This window comes from Tauraco erythrolophus, chromosome 3 (genome assembly GCF_009769465.1).
Source record: "Tauraco erythrolophus isolate bTauEry1 chromosome 3, bTauEry1.pri, whole genome shotgun sequence".
NCBI classification, from domain to species: Eukaryota; Metazoa; Chordata; class Aves; order Musophagiformes; family Musophagidae; genus Tauraco; species Tauraco erythrolophus.
This window is the reverse complement of record NC_141467.1, coordinates 39,232,325-39,253,870: the sequence shown is the minus strand read 5'-3', so window position 1 is coordinate 39,253,870 and position 21,546 is coordinate 39,232,325. Positions and strand designations below refer to the sequence as shown.

The 21,546-nt window shown below is 41.3% G+C and overlaps 1 protein-coding gene across 1 annotated transcript; it reads left to right on the top strand.

Moving 5' to 3' along the window:
• Window positions 1-2,758: 2,758 nt before the first annotated feature.
• TSHZ1 (teashirt zinc finger homeobox 1) lies at window positions 2,759-6,001 on the top strand. The gene has a single exon (XM_086608945.1). It carries the CDS (start codon window positions 2,759-2,761, stop codon window positions 5,999-6,001), a length of 3,243 nt encoding a protein of 1,080 aa, XP_086465071.1.
• Window positions 6,002-21,546: the final 15,545 nt, after the last annotated feature.

The following is a 21,546-nucleotide window of genomic DNA, read 5'->3' as shown; positions in this document are numbered from 1 at the left end:
AGATGGGTATTTCACCCTAACAGTCAGTTTCTTTGCTTTGACAGTTTAACACCAACATTTTGTGTAGTTTTAACATTTCTTGTGTGGTTTAGCTCCTTTTATTTTTACAGTGGAGTGCGAAAGTACAAGAACAGAGAAAACACGCCGTCATAAATAAATAAAGGAAAATAAAAGATATGGCAGTGGCTCAACTAGAGTTTCTAGTTAAGCAGATATTGAAATGGTTATATATAGCAATTATTAAAATACATATTTATGAAATTTAGAATTATGTAAAGAGATGTTAGCAGATAATTCACCTAGATTCTTACAAAATGCTGTATCAACTATAGCAACACTCGGCATCTTACAATAGTTTCTTACATCTGTTTGTTAAAAATATTGGGATGTGAAAATTAGAGAAACTTGGCATTGTTCCACTGAGGTTAGTAACAAGATAGCAGTTCATAAGAGCTCAGAATGCAGGCCCCCTCTGTTTTCTGCTTCTACTTGGTGATTGTCTGCTGATCATTACGAAGTTTTGTTTTTTTTTAAAAAATAAAAATGCCAGATGGTAACTGTCCATTCTTATGCATTTTAGGCCCCAGAGTTTTTTTATTTTGTATGTAAAAGTAATTTCAGAATCAGAAACCATATTCTTCTGTAACTGTCCTTTACTTTTCTGGAACTTAAAAATGTATTGTCTTTTGCTGTTAGAATGACTGAAAACAGGTGCATTTAATGAGAGAGCTAAGAGATCATAGACCGTAGCTGTGAGAGTGAATTCTACTTGCATACCTGGAGTTCAGAACTGCAGCAGTACTGCCGTGCTCAAATACCTGCAGCGCGTTTCAACGACAGCGTTACTGCAACACTGGGAAGCTGACTGACTTCTTCATTCTTTTACTGTTTCTGTATTTTACTCATTGTTTTATGGATTAAATGTATTTTTAAAACATTTTTTTCTGGTTTTATAATGCTTTTCTGGCATCTTCTTGACCTTTGGCTTCGGGATGTTTTCTGTAGTGACTTCTATTATGCTTGGTACTCATCAGTCCTTTTAAATATATTAGAGAACACCTGAGGCTGACGCATCTGTAAGGAATCGGGCCCTTCTTAACACTTTTTTAAAACCCAAAAGATCAAATTCTCTTCTGAAAAAATTTGACACTTAGAGGACAGAAGAAAGATGCAGTGGGCATCTTAAGGTCAGCGCTACCCCAGTACTAGATGGGTAACTTTTCTACTTTATCTTAAAAGATCAGATTGAAGTAGTTAGGGGCTGCGTTAAGACTGAATTGCAAAGGTGAATACAGAATGCAGTACTGGCCATAATACTGTTACTTTTCTGCAAAAAAAAAAAAAGTGTTTCAAAAAGTCTTCATACTATAATGAAAGAAGTTGCTTTTTCTTTTTCAGAAAAGAAGTTTCAGACTATATTAGCAGCTGCGTACAAAAAGATGGTCAACTTGTACTTATGCCCGCCCCCCTCCCCCAATTGAAGAAGACTTCAGCTTTGTTAACATGATAATATATATTTTCTTCATATCACATAGGAGCAGAAGTGCCTTTTTCTGGCTTTCTTTCAGTATAGTACCGTGGAAGAACATTGCCCACATTTCAGTATCAGTTGCTGCACAGTTCACCTGACAAGGAGGCATTTTTTAATTCAATTACTGAAAATGGTTCACAATCCATGTTTTCTACCTTGACATGCTTATAAGTGATCTACATTCCATTATCACTGTGATATTTTTAAGCTTCTTTTACAAAACTGGAGAGAAATATGTACAAGTATGTTTTCTACTTTGCAATGAAAGTGTACATTTATCACTTAGGTACATGTAAGCCACTTCTGTGAATTGGGTCCTTGGAGTAAATGTGTCTTGATGTAATGGCCATCTGCTCATGAATATCACATTTGCTAGTTTAGAAAATAGTTTGATATAGATAAACACTTAGTTTGGTAAGATTATATAGTTTCACCAGGTGGCAATACAATAGCAAAGTTTGATATTTACTGTAAGCCAATGACCAAGCTGGGATGGAGGTCTCAAGTTTTTCATTTGTTGCTTTTAAAAATTAATCTCTTAACGTTTACTTTCAGTTACTGGCTGCAGTTTTCAAAACGATAAATGCAGGACCCACATCAAAGGGAGGCAAAGTATATCTTAGCCATTTCAGAAGGCAATCACAGTCTTGCTTCTCTTTTTGACTTGTGAAAATGAAAGCTGTTCTGCTCTCAGATGGACCCAGTACAGCCAGCCACCGGGATACCCTGACACAGCTGACCTGACACACTTGCCTGGTATAGATCCGCTACAGTCAGGTGTCAGTGACACAGAAACAGCCCTTGAAGCTGTAGCCAAAGCCAGTTTGCCAGAAAAGACAGCCCTGACGAGATGGAGCTGATGAAGCTGGTGGTCCTGAGCGCCTAGGTCTGACGAGCGCAGGTCAGCTGCAGTGTGTTGTGCATACATAGTGCAGTAAACACAGCTCAGTGCCAGGCCGTTTTTTAACTTGATCAAAACTGGTTTAGTAGGCTCTTTGTTTGATTTTGGTTTTGATATTATGGTATCTACTGTGATCCTGGCACATATTTTACTGCTGTAGTCAAAGTTTATTCTTAGATAGCACTGATATCAAACTGTGACCAGGACAGAGTATGTGTATTTATAGGTGGAGTGTATGAGTGATGGTGAGTTTGGTTTCTGGATGTATCTTCAAAATTTGTCTTTATGGTTACTGCTTTTAGTACAGAAGACAGCAATGATGTAAAATGTGTGTATTCGATAACTTTGTCTTGTTTTTCCCCCCTCTCCCCTCCTGTATTTTAGCATATGTTCCTGAGGAGGAATTGAAAGCAGCAGAAATAGATGAAGACAGCGTGGAAGATGATGGGCTGTCTCTGGACATCCAGGAGAATGAGTATTTGTGCAATGAAGAAGCGGAGATCAAAGAGGCTCAAAGCTACCAGAACTCCCCAGTCAGCACTGCAACTAATCAAGATGCAGGCTATGGTTCGCCGTTTAGTGAAAACAGCGATCAGCTGGCCCATTTCAAAAGCACTTCCTCTAAAGAAGAGAAAGAGGATCCTCAGTGCACAGACAATGTTTCCTATCCACAGGACAGCTTGGCACAAATAAAAGCTGTGTATGCAAATTTGCTTTCAGAGACTTGCTGGTCCAGTTTAGCTTTGGACTTAAAGAAATCCAACCCAACCACCAGCAACAACGGAATCAGCCAGAATGAAAACACCACCAGTACTGACACCAATGCCAGTTCCCAGAGTACAAGTACTACCAGTACCAACACCAGTACCAGTACAACTACCAGTAATACTAGTAACAGTAATAGTAACAGTGGTGGCTCAGGTTATGACTGGCACCAAGCTGCATTAGCTAAAACTTTGCAGCAGACCTCGTCGTACGGACTTCTCCCAGAGCCTAGTCTTTTCAGCACAGTACAGCTTTACCGGCAAAACAATAAACTTTATGGGTCTGTCTTCACCGGTGCTAGCAAGTTCCGATGCAAAGACTGCAGTGCAGCCTACGACACACTGGTGGAGCTAACAGTGCACATGAATGAAACTGGACATTACCGTGATGACAACAGAGATAAAGAAGCTGATAAGACCAAACGGTGGTCAAAGCCTAGAAAACGATCGCTTATGGAAATGGAAGGCAAAGAGGATGCCCAAAAAGTGCTGAAGTGTATGTACTGTGGGCATTCGTTTGAGTCTTTGCAAGACCTCAGCGTCCATATGATAAAAACAAAGCATTACCAGAAAGTGCCTCTGAAGGAACCAGTACCAGCCATCACTAAATTGGTCCCTTCTACCAAGAAGCGAGCACTTCAGGACTTAGCTTCACCTTGTTCACCTGAGCCAACAGGGATCACTGCAGAAGCTTCGCTGGGTGAGTCTGCAAAGGATCAGAAAACTGCTAACCCCTATGTGACTCCAAACAACCGCTATGGCTATCAAAATGGTGCTAGCTACACTTGGCAGTTTGAGGCACGCAAAGCCCAAATACTGAAATGCATGGAATGTGGCAGTTCCCATGACACTTTGCAGCAGCTCACTGCTCACATGATGGTCACTGGTCATTTCTTGAAGGTGACCAATTCTGCTTCCAAAAAAGGCAAACAGCTAGTGTTGGACCCTGTGGTGGAGGAGAAGATACAGTCTATACCTCTTCCACCCACCACCCACACAAGGCTACCAGCCTCCAACATTAAAAAGCAGCCCGATTCCCCAGCAGGCTCCACAAACTCAGAGGAAAAGAAAGACCTAGAGAAGGAAAAGGTGGTGGTCAGTGAAACAGAAAAAAAGATTAAAGAAGAGAACGAGGACTCCACAGAGAAATTTGAGCCAACGACTTTGTATCAGTACCTCAGAGAGGAGGACCTAGATGATAGTCCTAAAGGTGGAATAGACATATTGAAATCCCTGGAGAACACGGTGACAACAGCTATCAGCAAAGCTCAGAATGGCGCCCCTTCCTGGGGAGGGTATCCCAGTATTCATGCAGCTTACCAGCTCCCGGGAACGGTCAAACCCCTTCAGCCTGCGGTGCAGAGCGTTCAAATGCAGCCGTCTTACGCCAGCAGTGTAAAATCACTGTCATCAGAACACAATGCGCTCATCCATTCCCCAGGCAATCTCACACCCCCACCTCACAAGAGCAATGTTTCAGCTATGGAAGAACTGGTGGAGAAAGTTACAGGTAAAATCAGCGTGAAGAAGGAAGAAAAGCCTTTGGAGAAAGAGAAGACTTCTCCTGTCAAACCCATGTCACCTGCTGCTAAAGAAAACAAGGACTTCCCAAAAGCAGAAGAAATAAATAACAAACAACAGCAGAAGAAGAGCTCTGAGGCAGAAGTTCAGAAGGTCAAAAAGGATAGTCCAGCAGAAGCACATACGCCAAATGGTACAGAGCCACTTAAAACAAAGGTTGCAAATGGCTGTAACAATTTAGGAATCATCACAGACCATTCACCTGAGCCATCCTTCATTAACCCGTTGAGTGCTTTACAGTCCATTATGAATACCCACTTAGGCAAAATCTCTAAGCCGGTAAGCCCCTCTCTAGACCCTTTGGCCATGCTGTACAAAATTAGCAACAGTATGTTGGACAAACCCATTTACCCAACCACTCCGGTCAAGCAGGCTGATGCTATTGACCGGTATTACTATGAGAACAGTGATCAACCTATTGATTTAACCAAGTCCAAAACCAAACCTCTTGTTTCCAGTGTGGCTGACTCTGCCTCGTCCCCGCTGAGGGAGAGTGCCCTGCTGGATATTTCCGATATGGTGAAGAACCTCACAGGGCGTTTGACACCCAAGTCTTCAACTCCATCTACTGTGTCAGAGAAGTCTGATGCTGACGGGAGCAGTTTTGAGGAAGCTCTGGATGAACTGTCACCAGTACACAAGAGGAAGGGCAGGCAGTCCAACTGGAACCCTCAGCATCTTCTGATCCTTCAAGCTCAGTTCGCTTCCAGCTTGAGGGAGACCCCAGAAGGCAAATACATTATGTCGGACCTAGGTCCGCAAGAGCGGGTACACATCTCTAAGTTTACTGGTCTTTCCATGACCACAATTAGCCACTGGCTGGCCAATGTGAAGTATCAGTTAAGGAGGACAGGTGGAACTAAATTTTTAAAGAACTTGGACACAGGACATCCTGTTTTCTTTTGCAATGATTGTGCCTCTCAGTTCAGGACTGCTTCTACATACATAAGTCACTTAGAGACACACCTAGGGTTTAGTTTGAAGGATCTGTCAAAGTTGCCACTTAATCAGATTCAAGAACAGCAGAATGTTTCAAAAGTCCTCGCAAACAAGACTTTGGGCTCACTTGGAATTGCCGAGGAGGACTTAGGCTCCACATTCCAGTGTAAGCTCTGTAACCGAACTTTTGCAAGCAAGCATGCAGTCAAACTGCACCTTAGTAAAACACATGGCAAGTCCCCAGAGGACCATCTGATCTATGTAACTGAGTTAGAAAAACAATAGCGTCCAGGTAAGCAGCCAGGTATGCAAGTGACCACAGGAACATTGCACTAAACTTCTTCATAGTACTGCACTAGGCCTGACCTGAGCCTCTGAAATCAGTCTTACTTTTGTTGCTGAACTGCCTATCTGGACCTTGGTTTTTCTTACACTTATTTTGTAGTTATATTTATATGCTCTTTGTCTGATCTGTGCATGGTTATTTTTTTGTTTCTGTTTTTATTTTTGTGAGTCAAAGTCTGACCTTTATTTTCAACATCTGTCCTTGATGTTAAGCTCTCTTTTGTAGAATATAGTGGGAGACACTATTGAGAGACATTAATTTAGCCGTAAAGAAAGACACAAAGAACAATGATAAAGAGACATCCTAAAATTACAAAGTTGCCATGACAATAAAGGTCACAGAACCTGGTAGTGTCAAGTTTTAACCCTCTGAGAACTGTAATAGCATTTCTGTGCCTTTCCCAGTGACTAAATAAGTAAATAAGTAAAAATAAAACAAAACAAAAGGCTTAAAGGCATTTCATTTAAATAAAAGCTGTGTCAGAAGCAGAACTTATTTTTTTTAAAATTAATTTTTTTTTTTTTTTTTTTTTTTTTTTTTTTTTTTTTAATGCAGAACTGGTTTGTGAAGAAATTGTGCATGCAGTCCTTGGAAGAAGGAGAGCTGTGTAGTACTCAAGGGGTTAGGAAGCCACAACTGTATAAGTTAAATAATAATTAAAAAAAAAAAAGCAAACCAATTTGCCACTATGCCCAAACCCTCTGAATGCTGAGAATTGCCACTTTTTGGCAAAAAAAAAAAAAAAAAAAAGTATGCAAACTGTTATTTAAAACAAATGTAAAAATGCTCTTTTCTTTTCTTTTTTTTTTTCTTTTTCTGTAAAATACTGCAGTTTATAGTTATTTACAAATGATGTTAAGCTTTGGTACAAGCTGACCTTTCTATAGTGTGCTGCATTGGTAAATGAAAACAAAAAAAAAATGGGGCAAATGTTGGAATCTGTTCCTTGTAAATTGCCAGCATCAGCTTAAAAAAATACATGTTACATATCGTACCATTTTAAACTGTTCAACTTTCTTTGTACCTTCTGGCTGTATGCTTTCTCTTTTAACTTTTTATATTGTCATTTTATATTCGATTTCTGTGTATATAATGTAAAACCACACTTTTTGAATAAAATTTAGTTCCTGCAGCTTGATATAAATAGAGAAATTTTACTGGCACCTGCATCTTTCCAGATGCATGTACTTAAAGGAACTATCCGACAAAAAAAAATAAATAAATAAAAATAAAGCAAGCAATGCACTATGAATTATACATTTTGATGTTTTATCATTAATATTGTACAGTACATTTTGGTTCACACAATTAAATCCACTGTTTTCTCAAGTGTAAAATAAACCCACATGCAGTTCTTGATTTACATACATTGTCATGTCGTCATTATATTGCCTTTGAGGTGTTATTCCGGCAATAAGAGGCATCGTTTATATAATCAACCAGCAGAAATCTATTCGAAATCATCTCCCGTGATCTGTATGCTGACGTGTTTCATTCGAGGCCGTAATACTAATAACCTCTTAAAAGAGATTTGCAGTAGGTACGTACTGCGAAAGGTAGAGAATCAGTGGGGCGCCATCAATTAGCCACGGGCATTCTGCTCATCACTGAAGGGCAAGAAGGGCTGCAAAGGTTTCGGCCAAGTTAATTTTCCTGTGCTGTATGACTCTGCCTGTAGTTGTTTTCTGTGCGCATTCAAAGACTGTCTCCTCCCTTCCTTCTCAGGCAAAACACCTTTTGATTTCAACAGCTACATGGTAAGAGGCTGTGGCTTCTGCCCCTGTAGTCTGTTGGATGCTGCGGTACTTGCCTTTCTGGCAGCGGTGAAGACCTCTGAGGCTTTGACACCAGTTTTTACTTACAGTACAAGAAGGCAGACCTGTGTTTCTCTGTACTTTTTAAATATTGCATTTTGAGGTAAGCCGAGTGCTATCATATCAGGTGTTTCCCTTAATCTTTATTTCTGTTCTGTTGAATGCAGATGTCATTTACAATGTAAAAGAGAGCTGTCAGAGCCTTCACTACTCTATCTCCTGAGTGCTTTGACAGTTACAGTGTATGAAAGCCTGGGATCTGCTATCCATTACACTTTTCAGAGGGGCTATTAAATATGAGGACCTAGAGAGGTTTGCTTTCACATGGTACTAGTGATACTATTGTATTATATATACTTCTGTGTACGTATGTATATTTCTGCTCCTTCTTCTCAATTCTTCTGAAAGTAATTTGAATGTAAGATCTTTCCTTGCAAATGCAGCGCAGCTCTACGTTTAATCTTTGCTTCAGTTACAGCCCCAGAAATCTCCACGCATTGTTCTGTTTTCTGCGAGAGCCTAGCAGGTCCGGGTCCGTAACATTTACATAGTATTTCTGCGTAGAGCTGGAAAGTGCCGTGAGGTTTTTTTCAAATGTCCCGTACTTTCTTCACTGCTGACTACCTATGTCCTTCAGGGGATCTAGCCATTTAGACATTTCAGTTCAATTACTGGATGATTATGTACTTTGGGCCCAAGGGGTGGTGAGGAAGACTAACAGCCAGGCCTACGGCTGTAATACAGAGTCTTTAAATAATAACCCTTTGAAGTTTTGTTTACTTTACCACGGGCCTGCAAACATGTGATTATAGAATATGCTGTATTACATTGCAGTAGTGGGTGAAAAGGTTGAAAGGGAGAAATAATAGCTCTAAAGTGGGTTTGAATCTAATGTAAATCCATTAAAACACATTTTGAAACACGGCATGTAAAGTGAGTTCTCAACACCAGGTGACTCCCTCGAGAGGTGTTTATGACATTGCTAAATCCGTTCAGTTCTGATAGCTTCAGAATTGGACAATCACTCATCATCTGTGCCAGTGTCTGAAGAAAGTCCATTTAGAATAAACTAGCAGCTTTACCTGGCGACTATGCTGATGTAACACTTTCTAAGACTGAAATATGAAGTAGATGAAAATTTGAGGGCTCTAATGTTTCACTTACTTAACAAAATGAAGCACAGCGACAGTATGATCTTTACTCTTTGGATTTTTTTGCCACTGCTGTTTGAATATCGTATTTCTGAAAAATTTCCTTTTTAAAAAAAATTGCTCACAGTTTAAAAACAAGTTATTCTTTTCCTCAAAAGTGGTTTGCAGGTTTATTTCTTCTTTATTTCTATAAAATTTCAACAAGGGTAAGTTTTTACTATTTTTTTAGTAGCTACTAAAGCTACTACATGGAAGAGACAACATAGCCTTTCAGGTCTGATCTTGAAGGAAAGAGATGTAAGAGCCTTAAAACCCGTAGCAGTCTCTGTAAGCTTGTATACCTATTTTGTGACGTATTCCAAATCCGTGGTATCTGATTCTTTTCAAAGATGTATACAGCTACATTTTTTCAGCAGTACATTGCTGGTTTTTACATGTTTGCCTGTGTCTGTTCTCAGAGGGGAAGATCTTGGTTTGTCTGTTTCACAGGTCTGATTTCTGCTGCTGTGCGCTTTATTGCTGTTTTTAAGCTGATGCAAACCACCGCAAATTTGAGAGATCTGTGTGCTGATGACATTAGTCCTGAATGAAATGACATTTTTTTCTTTTTTAATAGCATTTGGTGGGATATTCACTAATGTCTTCTGCAACATAACTTTGTTACGGCTTTCTCTGGATAGTTATGCTGGTAATAATGACACCAAACATAATCTGTCCTTATCATAGAGGCCACTAAAATGCAATTGCAATTAAGTATAAAGGCATAAAAATATACACATTATCTTGCATTAGGCTAATCGAGGCACAGCGCAGCAGCTTCTGCCTGCAATTTCCAAAGCCATGTCAAATTTGAGAGTGTTATATTCTTTAAATAATATGGCAGGAGTCCTGGTTAGGAGACCTCCAAGGAGAGGCCAGTTTCCATGTGGAGTGTTCTCGCAGCTCCGTAGGTGTTGGTCTCCTGGCTGATGCAGTATTGAGTTACTCTCCCAGCATGAAAGTAGCAGGAAATGGGATTTCACCATCTGTTCACTGAAATTTAAAGCAGGGTCCTTTTCTGTCCATGTATGAGAATAGAATGGTAACCCCAGTTTACTGGCCAGATACTAATCTAGATAATACGATTCTTCCAAATTTTTGTTCTCCCTGCTGTTCTGATTGTTTCTTCTCATATCGTTTCATGTGGCTTTTTGTAGTTCTCTTCATCACTCTGTACAGTCACCTTCATCCTACAGGCAGGTGGAGTGACCACATTTTGGCATGAAAAACACTATTCTAAGTAAAAGATGATATTGTAGTTAAGTGAAAATATCAATACTCAAATCTGGATGTGTTGTAAAAAAGAACATTTTACAAGTCTATTTAGATGATGCAGATTACCTGAGGTTAGTACCATTTATGAACCATGCTTCTTTATCCAGCATCTTTGTTAGCTTTGTTTTTTGACTAGTGATATAGCAAAACTGATTTTAGAATGGTTTGGCACTGAGCAATCAGAACTGCAAACACTGAAACATGCTAATGGACCTGTTTATTTTCAGACAACCAGTGCTAGAATAGGTGATTATAAAAACTGTAGATCTTGCCACCGAGAATGAGAAGCTCTGGTAATTCTATTCGGAAGATCACTTTTTTACTCTCTTCTCTTCAGTCCTGTCTAGTGACCCGCAGAATCAGGGTCAGCATGGTCAAAATGTGTCTAGTAAGGTTTTATCCTCATTACTGTAGTGGCTACCTCTGTTTTCTTCCCTTCCCTGTAAAAAGTACAGCATCTACATTTGATTAGCTATGGCCAGCTTGTCAGGTTTTTTATGGTTTTTACTTCTGGATAAACTTCTTAGTGTAAAACAGGTAGGGGAGGATTAACTGTTAACATTATTGATTCTTTTTAAAGAAGCATTTCTCTGACTAAGTTGTTCAGGTCACAATGGATTGACCATCAGTACAGCATAATTCTAAACAAATTTAAATAGTGACGGTGTACTGTACTTCTGTCCAGAGTGGTTGTGTCAGCATTGTCTGAAGATGGAGGTTAAAGCCTGACGGGGGTTCCTGACCAGGCTTGTCAGATGTAGGACACCTGCGGCTAAATGCCACGTGATCACTTGAGGAAGAAAGATTGGAGACTGGTTGCCTGCAACCCATCTGCTCTTGTAGGAGTCCAGAGCTGATTCATTTGCTCGGAACAGCATACATTAGGAAATCTTAAGGGCTAATGGGACACATTAGGCAAATATAGGCCAAACCTAGGAGTCATGCAGGTGAAGGTCGTCTCTCTTGGTACACACGACGACTTGTACAAAGCCTTCTTCTTAGAGTGTGTACAAACTGAAGTTTGTATTAGAGCTTGTCTGTGAAGCACAAAAGCGGAGTGGTACCCGTAGTTCCTACCCAAAAGATGACACGTGATGGTAGAATCCAGAAAGCAGCGTGCTAAAAATCAGAAGTAGTGCCCAAAGCTCGTGACCAGCAGGTAGAGGTCTAGCTGTTAGAGCATGCTCTCAGGCACAGTTCCTTACTCCCTAGAAAGTTTATCATCAGAATAAGTAGTTGAGTTCAGTCCAATACAATCTGGGATGGAAGATCCGATAGCTAAAAGCAAGCAGTTTCTTTCAAGTAAGTTCACTAGTGGACTGGTGGGTGCTAAATCAGTTTGGCAAAATGCATTAACCTGCTAGCTGGCACTTCAGTTTCATTATATCATACTGTGTATCACCATGCTAAGAATCCCTTCACCCCTTGACATTCCTTTCAGAGGAGTATGGATACTCCAGACTGCATAGTGCTGAGGTCAAATACTGGTCCTGCTCAATTGCTTGAAATCATGAGGTTTTGTATTTTTGAATGACAGGATACATTGCTGTGTCCTGGAAATGGGCATCATCTTCAGATGCAGACAGACAGATTGGGTCACGTGCCATTTGCCACTGTTCTGCAGCTAGAGGAGACCATTGCTATAAAATCCTGAAGACTGCCTCTGGAAGCGAAACCCAGCTAGGGAAAATCAAGATTTCTGCCACTCTCACCTTCCTCTCTCCCCCTAGTACTGCACAGTGTATTGGGACACGTGAAGAAATGATGGTTTGACCTGAGCATTTATGAGTAGCAGTGTTCTGTAAAAACCAAACTTCTTCAAGTCCTGATTAGGCTTAGTTTGTTGCTACACGGTTCCAACATGTAAAGTCTTATTTGTTGTCATGGAAGCACTGCTACAGGCTCAGTGTCAAGAACATCCTCTTCTCCCTGTTCTCCCCCTAGTCTCCAGCATAGCAAGGAGAACTGGCATGGTGACTCTGCAAGTCACCGTCATTCTGCCAGAAGTTTGAGGGTGGACTGGGAAGGAGAGGAAGGAGATAGCAGGGGATTTTGATCTTGATGAAGGTGCACAAATTTTTATGTTTTCTGATGATCGCTTCAGCTTAACCTGCTATGCCTGACAATACAAGAAGTGGTTCTTGAAACGCTGCTTTTCAGGGTCTTTGACATCTCATTGCTTAGTACTTACAAAGGTGAAAAAGTTGTGTAGTACTTCACTTCTGTTCATCTCATGTTCCAAGGGAAAGCTAGACCCGTTGTAGGGTGCTGTGAGATTCATTAATGGCCATTCTTACTGGTATAAGTCACTCCCTGGGCATTTTCATTCTGAACTTTTTTTCAATTTAGACTAAAGTACTTTGGAAGCAATTTAAGCCAAGCTGGAAAAAGCCACTTTTATCCTGTAATGAGAAAAACTGCCCAGGGTTTCTGTGGCAGGGAAACTGCCTAATGCTACCAGTGTAACTGTAATGGTTTAACTGGAAAATTCTCACAGTAAACAAGCTTTAAGTTTATTAATGTGCAAATGCTGCCTCTAAAAAACACTGCAGGCTCTGACACTGCCCACAATTGGTGTATTACTTGACAGTCCAAGGTCAAACACACTCAGCATCTTTGCAATGGGCATGCTATATTAATAATTATATATAGTAGTATCCGAGTGTGTAGCATGATGATAAAATGTGGTTCAAGGATGCACTGTATAGCACATTTCTTTTTGCAGTCATGTGTGTCTTTATGTTCAAGGGAGAGTTGTATTCTTAGCTGCCTCTAAAGTGCTATCTTGCTAAAGTTTGTAGCATTTAGCATTAACTGTCTCTACTATTTCTCACCATTGCTGTTCTGTGGCAGGATGATGTGAAAAATTAGATAGCTTTGCTCTAAAAAAGGCAGCAGGTCTAGACTTAACGTTGCATGGGGATCCTCCACCCGAGTTTTGGGGGTTGGTGAGTGTCACATTTCACATTTTTTAAGTGTGCTTTGACAACTGGGAATCTGGAAAAGTACAAAGAAGAAATAGGACCGAGGAACGACCAAGAACAGATTCTAATGATCGGCAGCCATGAGAAGGGTAAAAGCGGCACAAAAAAGGAATTGGAGCCTGGAGATCCACTGTGAAGGAAAATATGAGAAAAAGAAATGGTAGGAGAATAATTACTATTAGCAAGAGCAGATGGCAGGGATTTTGAAAGCTAGGAATGAGAGGAGTGAAAAAGGAAAGGCTGGAAGGCCTGCTTGCCTGTTAGGAAACAAAAGGGGACTTAGCTAGGTAAAGCTCAAAGGGACTCTGTGCTGGGAGATATGAGCATGCCTGAGTGATGTTTGAGAACCTCTCTGACCTCTTGCAAAAAACATGGAATGAGGCTGAATTTGTCTCAAGAAGGAAACAAGGTTTTGTAGTGGACAGCCGAAGTATTCAATGTAAAGACTTCACAGGATTGTCTGTTCAAAAGCTGGAGGGTCAGGGAGAAGAAGGAGAGATAAGGAGGGAAGCCTGAGCAAAGAGCTGGAACAAAATGTGATGGTGAGCGCTCTTTACCTGGTGTTGCACAAGACAGGGAGAGGAGCAAAGAGGAAAGCTTTGCAGGGGGGAAATTTAATGGTTGTTTCGTTGCTGCTGGTTGGGTTTTTTTCCACCTGAGTCTTTCTGAGAGCAGTAACTACATCAAATTTGTACTGCAGTAGTAATCAGGGTCAGGTATGCTGGTTGCTGTAAAAACACATAGTAACAGTAGTTACCATCTTGTTTAAGACAAGACATAACAAGTGGGCGTAAAAACCATCAGAAGCAGGGGAGAAGGTGGTGCAATTTCATAGGCTACCCATATACATAAATGGACTGCTTGCGAGTCATTTAATTTTTAAAGACATGATAAAAGATGTGTCGCAGTCTCTACTGGCCATCCACCTAGCTGCTCTCAGTTGGCAACTTCACTATTGATATCTGGGCATCATTTTAAGTGAGCACTTAAGGTTGAGTATCAAGGGAAGGTATTTATAGTTTGAGCAGAGTGGGTTGATAGCTATTCCAGCCCCAGATGGGAATTGGGTTACATGACAGATCAGGCTGCCTTCCAATTTTATCCAATACTAGCGATAAGGGGAGGGGGGAGGGAGGACAGCTGCAACCGTATAGTCCTTCTAGGGTTAAAGATCCTAATGCTTTAAAGAGAATGTCTAAAAGAAAATTTCTTTCTGAAATAATTTATGGAAATGCCGTGCTCCCTTTGAAGGTTCCATGTCACTGCATGGCACTACGCAATGTTCTCTTTCTTCACCTGTCAGGCAAGGACCACCTCGAAGAGTCTCACTGCTGATTACTAGTTAATTGTCATTAATAAGTGACAACTGACATTATGGGGGCTTAATGCAGAGAGAACAGAAAAGAGCCACAGATATTCTAATGAGCTGACTCCTACGTGCCCTCTATTGTTGTCGAAAATGAGGAGCTGTCGTCATTGTTCAGGAGATGGGCTTCAATTGCTCTGGAAAAATATTCTCTTTTAATTTCTTTATGCATAGATAATTCCTGGTGCACTCTCTCTCCCTCTCTTCGTCTGTCTCTCTTGCTCTTTCTTTCTGTCTCATACACACACACAGACACACACACCTTTCTACGAACACCGTGAAAACTTCCACTGATGTTATACAATATGCATTAAGACACAGTAAAGCTTTTTAAGTACTTTGATTTAGATACGCACATGTCCAAGCATATGTGTACGCACGTACACACAGACTAGCTACACATCAAGATGTTTATTTTATTTTAAGACTCGGGAAAGGCGTGGGCACAGACAACTTCACTAGAAAAGGAACCAAAAGGGGATGGTCAAGAATATATGAACTGACGTATTAAGTTAGGATTGAGGAAGTCCAGTTCTGTCCCTAGTGCAAGGAATTTTGAAATTACGGCAATGAGTGCGCGCGGCTTTCAGATACAGGTACTTAATTTTAAGTCCTTGCTCTTAATTTAAATAGTAGCTTAATGACTTCATGATTTTCAAAACTGTCAAACAGAGAGGAGCTCCCTGAGAGGCGGTGGTGGCTGCAAATGCTCAACACTGCCTGCTGAAAGTCAAATCCATTCTTTTCGTGCTTTCTGAAAATCTCAGCCAGCAGAGGGCCAGAAATTTGGGGGAGATGATGTAATTAGACATCAAGCTCCTGGGTGCGTTTCCTGAGAGTTTTAGAAAAAGGGGAGTTCTGCTTACACCAGAGAGGTGTGATCAATCCAGCATAATTTGACTTCTGTGCAATGCCAAATGAAATGTCTATATATACATATAAAAGCGACTCTTACTTTGCAGATTTGGTATAAGCAGGTTTGCTGAGGGTGCTGCTGTCAACCACCGCTGAGAACCTCTCCAAAAGTCAGGAAAGCACCCGTGCTTCTTGAGGTAAAAATTTAGGTGAAACAAACTGAAGCCAGAGGTGTTGTTATGACGATGTCAGCTTCTCCTACCATTGTTGAAGCAACACAAACACCTGTATCAAATCTCTAAGTATAGCTGGTACTTGAGGTCTAAATTATAGAAAAGAAATTTTCTATTTTTACCAATAAATATCCAAGAGTTTCCATTCTGCAACAATAAATTGCATGTCTGTATTGCTCTCTAACATTTAAGGCTGTGCAGATTTGCCTGAGAAGTGGCTTATCCAGTGTCTGTCGACTGTCTGCACAAAGGGGAGAGACCGTCATTTTAGGGGGAATTTCATTTCCATTGCATACCTCAAGTTTAGAACTCAAGACTCACAGGAAAGAAAATGAAAATGAGATGCCTCTCTTATATTGTGCTTGGAGCAAAGACATTCATTAGCATTCTCTGTCTAACTGCCTGCCAAGGCCGAAACAAAAGATACAGTCTGGAACAATGGCCTGAAATGAGGAACACAACCAAAGCACCCGTGCAGGAAGCCTACCATTTCCCATGGTTTAGGGACATAAAGCCAATATATAGTGCCCTGAGCATATGTGTGGAAGTGGAAAACTGCTCAAATGACAGTAGGTTGACTTTGTGGGTGTTTTTTATGCTGGACTTCCCACTGAAGTCAGTGGATACCATGTCTTACATTGCCATCATACAATTTGACGGGTCCTAATTCCCAGCTCTGTATGTGATTTGGGATATGACCTCTCTGTGACTGAACCTACTCGTCTTTTAAAGAGATGAGATAATGCCCATATGGCAGAGAAGGCACATGCTGTAATCTGTGGTGAAATAGTTTGTAATACTGCATAGAAAGCATTTCTTGACATTGACAGTGTCTTTTCAGTTAGTGAACTGTCTTTTAAATTTCCTTTTGGAGAAGGCAGTTGAAAAGATCACAGTCCAAGCCATTTTGGTTCCTGAGGCAAGAGGTCAGCTTCGTGCTCTTTGTGGTCCTCCTCTACCTTCTTCCCCTCTGGGTTAAGAAGCTCCCCAATGCCCACCGCTAAGCTTGGTCTAGGGTCACAGATGCCAGGGCAGTTTCATATCCAAATCTATCACAACAGTTGTTACTGTCCTCATAATTCTTCCCCTTCTTGCTTCCTTTCTAGCTGCAGCAAAACAGTTTTGGCAGCTTCTGGAATTTCTGTGCCCCCTGGACCCCAGCAAATCTGATGCTACATACTGATAGAGTCAGCTGAAGTTAGGATGTTGAGTGGAGTGAGTAAAAGTTGGGGTCCTAGGTAGACTGGGTGTCTTACTACTTTTAATACCATCGATCTTATTAATGCTACTGGAATGTAGCAAAAATTGAAGTTGTTCCTGAGAGGAGTCATTTCCTTCTTTATCGAGAGTCCTGTGGTGTAAAATAGAACAATTGCTCTTCTGCTCTATGTACTTCTTCCCTCTCAAATGAGAGTCATTAACCTTATTTTCATTGCGTATGTGTACTAGAGATTGTCACTCATGACCTTTTAGACATTTTAGCAAACACTTTCAAATGACTGGGACTCTGGCTGTGGTATTCTTCTTTAAATAATTTACAGTCATTAAAATGACATCAGACTATCTCCAGTTCTGGCATTCTTTCCAGTCACTGTCTCTCAGATGTCTATGTGGGATGAAGGTAAAGCTGGGTCTGAAATGATGGATGTCCCTTGCAGAAAGTGGTTTAGAATAACCCAGGACACACAACAAAGCCAGAACTGGAGATAGTCTTATCTCACTTTTAAAGATGTAAATTATTTAAGGGAGCGCTCCAGCTCCAGGAAACTGAGGTTACAGCAAATATTAAGCTTCCTGTATGGCTATTTTTCTTGTGTCAGGTGGTGTGGCAGAGTTTATTCATAGGCATTCAGGGGCTGTGGAAATAATCAGCAAATGAGGAAAATATTTCATTTTCTTTTGCTATTTCTCATGTCAGATTTCTACAGAACTAAGGCTGGGAGTTTAGGGCCCTTTGCATTGAATCCAGGTTCATAAAGATCCTCTTGATGGCTAGAAAGCAGTGCGCCAAACTAATAGATGCGTTGTCAATAGCGATTATTACGACTTCACAAAATGCTCCAGGTAACAACATATCATTTATCTAATCAAATGCGAGATGCTCCAACCCAGTGACTGTTAATAAATAACTAACTCAAGAAACAAGGCGATGAAGTTGCAATGCATGAAGTGCTCAGTGATAGCTTGTGCAGTCTATCTTGCTCCAGTTGGCATCGAAAGCTTAAACATGCTCCCTTCTTTCCTCACACATCCTCGCTTGGTACATAAAATATATCTGAAAACAAACTGGGATAACAAATACCTATATGCACTGTTGATACTTTAGAGCAAATTTCTGAATTACCTTGGACGGGGCTGCATCAAATGACAGCAGCAGGGGAGGGAGTGCATCCTTCACGCCATCCATGGCGAGCAGCAGGGGAGAAAGGGCCCCTCCACTGGGCAAGGCGAGGCAGGGCAGCAGCTCCTTTAGCCCCTCTGAGGTCCACACCTCTCCGCTGCCTATCCTGGCAGCTCTACAGAGAAAGCTAAAGGTACTCTTTCCCTCTCCTCCATCCCTGAGGCAGCGGTGAAGCCTCCAAAGACACATGCAGCTGGTCAGTGAGGAATGGGCACCTGATGTCTCTGATGGCGAGATGCCTCCCAGGATCCTTCAGTCAGTGCAGGGCATGTGGACATCCCCGATCCGTGAAGGAACCGCGAAATCTTGCCTCTTTTACTAACTGACACAAGGACAAGAAGGAAGAAGAAGAAAGGAGATTTGATTGTTCGTATCAAAGAGTTAATTTCTTGAAATTGGAGATGGAAAAAGTGTGGCTTTTGTTCTGGTAACGGCTCTTGCCTTTGGTTTCTTTTTAATGTTACGCTGATGGTAAGTAGGTAAAAATCACACTCATTTGTGAAAAAGCATTTTTTACGTAGTGTATATAACAATATCAGGAGATGGGGGTAGAATTTCAAAGTAGTACTTTTCTTTGGTTCCTTCCCTTTCAATAGCTGTTGTTTTGATTACTCTGTGCCTTAGGCTATCATTAGAATCTTTTTGTGTGTGGAAGTATTAAGTCCATAAATATGAAAATAAGCCTGTAATTGACCCATGGACTGAATTTATTTCCATTAGATTCTTCTGCTAGTATAAAAAGCACAAACTGGAAGAGTGATATTTATGTGCGTGTGAAGCTCCCCAGCTCTGATGGTATATCATATATTTGATAACAAGGTTATGCTCTTAAAGGGACTACTCAGCAAGACAGGGTGGGAAAAACAGGTGTCTTATTTTAGTTTTGAAAGCAAAACTGGGTACAGCCGTAAAATACATGCACAGCACATACCATTATTTTGATTAATCAGACTGCTAGAGAACAGCTTATAATGAAAGCTGATCAGCATGTCCCAATCAGTCTCATTAGGTTCCTCTGCGAACACCTGGAGAAAGGCAGCCAGCGGAGGGTACTTTGAAGGCAAGAGGAGCGGAGTGATCTACCACTGAAAACACCAGGGTTGCCACACCTGCTTGTGTGCTTTAATGGAGCTTTATGGTATGTGGGGAGGTTTCTCAGTTAAATGGGACATAAAGCTCAGCTGCCTTCTGGGGCGGCTGTGTGCTGTTGCCGTGCCCTATGCATCATGCGTAATATTCCAGTTGCTGCCTCTGTTTGTGGCCACAGCTGTAGTTCTGCTGAGCTGCCGCATAAAGTTTTCCAGAGTTGCTGTTGTTTTGTGTTTTTTTTTTCCTTCTGGATTTTTCTACCTTCCTGCTGTGTGAAGGGACCATATGGCACAGCTATTACATCAGGACCTGCAGGCAATTCCCACTCAGGCAGTACACTGGAGCAGGGCTGCACATTGAAGAAGAAAATGAAGGAGGGAGGGAGGGGAGAAGGTGGGTGAGACTACTTCCAAGAACAAAATCTCAGAATATTCAGGGCTTGTGGCATGAGACAGGCAACTCTCCTTCCCACCTCCATTAGCCCCATTACTGGCCACCACAGCCTGCTTTCTCTGCGTGGTATTAGATGCTCTCTGGCCAGCTCCTGGTCACCTGGCCCTCTGTTCCTCACCAAGGTCAGCTTGGCAGGAGGATCACAGCTTGCAGGGTCCTCAGTGCCACAGCCTTGCTCAGGTAACAACTCTGGGCAGCCTCCTCTGGCTGTAATTAGAAAGGTATATGGCCCTGCATGCAAGGTATATATGTATTTCTATATATATATTTGCTCCCCCCGCCCCAGTCTGTCTTTTCTTTTTAACTCATGTGCTGGGAACTGACCATTAGTGTAGGCCAAAGGCAGTCATATGATTAAACAAAGTATGACTGAGACATTGAGATTTTGGTTTGTCTGACTTAAATGTAAATTTGTATCAAGGGGGTTAAAAGTGGAGAGGTCTTTCAACAGCCTTCCCATTTGTTTCTCCTAGTAGTTGTAGCGACTGTTATTAGCACTGCTTTGAATTAATGGCCAATTGTTCTATCATAGTTGAAGAAATATGATGGGCTGTGAAACCAATCCCAAACAAGAGTCTGAGTACCTAACACATCTAATTAAAAAGAGAGAAATTAAACAGTGTCAAATAAAATTATCTGATCTCTAGCCAGTGTTGCAAGAAGAAGACAGGAGGCTTGGTCATGAAGCTCTTCCTCCATCATGCAAGAGGTCACTGTGGTACAGGTTACAAGGATGATGCTACAAAAATTATCTGGAACTTCAGTGACCTCATTGGCCATGAGTTTCCCTCTATGCGAGACCTTCTTGCAGTTCGATAGGATCTCATTACTTCACAGAGTTGGTCTCACATCTGCACGTGACAAGTTATGCTTTCTCTCCATAAAGGTTGTCCGTTCGCTCATGATGTCCAAACAGTACTGACAGGGAGGAGCACCTTCTGTATTGCTGATTTTTTGCACTTCTTGGTAGGTAAATAAAAATAAGAGTATAACATTAACTAGATCTTGCCAACATCTTGTGTCTGAAATGCCATCTTGTGTCTTAAATGTCTTTAAACTTAATGTGATTAAGTTTAAAGAAACCACTGCCTCACGCTATAGACCTCAGAAACCAGAGCAGAACACCTGACTTCATGGCTGGAAACACATTAACCGTCATCCTGGCACAAGGGCTTCAGCTGAACTTCAGCTGTTCAGCGACCCAAGCACTGGAATTCTCTCAACTGAGCTTCAGGTCAGGGTGTGATAGAAACATGGGCTCTTGTGGCCTGGGTGGATGAGAGGGCAGCTACACATCCAGCCTTATAACTGACCACAGGGATGTAGTAATATGGACGATATGTGACCAACTACCACAAACTTCTTGTGGGTGCTGAAGCCATCAGAGCCAACTAACTTCCTTGCGCATAGCAGCTTCTGGTGTTGTTGACATTCACGATTTCATTCCAAATTTTGCAATATCTGGTGGTGTTTTTCAGGTCCCAGTGCTTGTAGCCAGTTTATTATGGAAGAAACACATGTAAGTGAAGTTTCTGGCCCTTGGACTTGCTGCAAAAGTTTTAGGATGTCACTCTGACACTTAGTTACAGTAAAGAATGTCAGTCCTCTTTTGCAAAGTCTCATAAAGTGCAAGCATTGCTAGAGAAATATCACAGGGGTAAGAGCTGTAAATGAGCACCACAGAAAATTATCTGTTACCAGCAAAATCAGTGGAGGCAAGACCCTCCTGGTGTTGGTTACACCCGAGGGAAAAGAGGGGCATGAAGGTTTGCTACACCCATTGGAAGCTCTCCAGCATCTAAACTACAGAGGAGGCAATGGCAT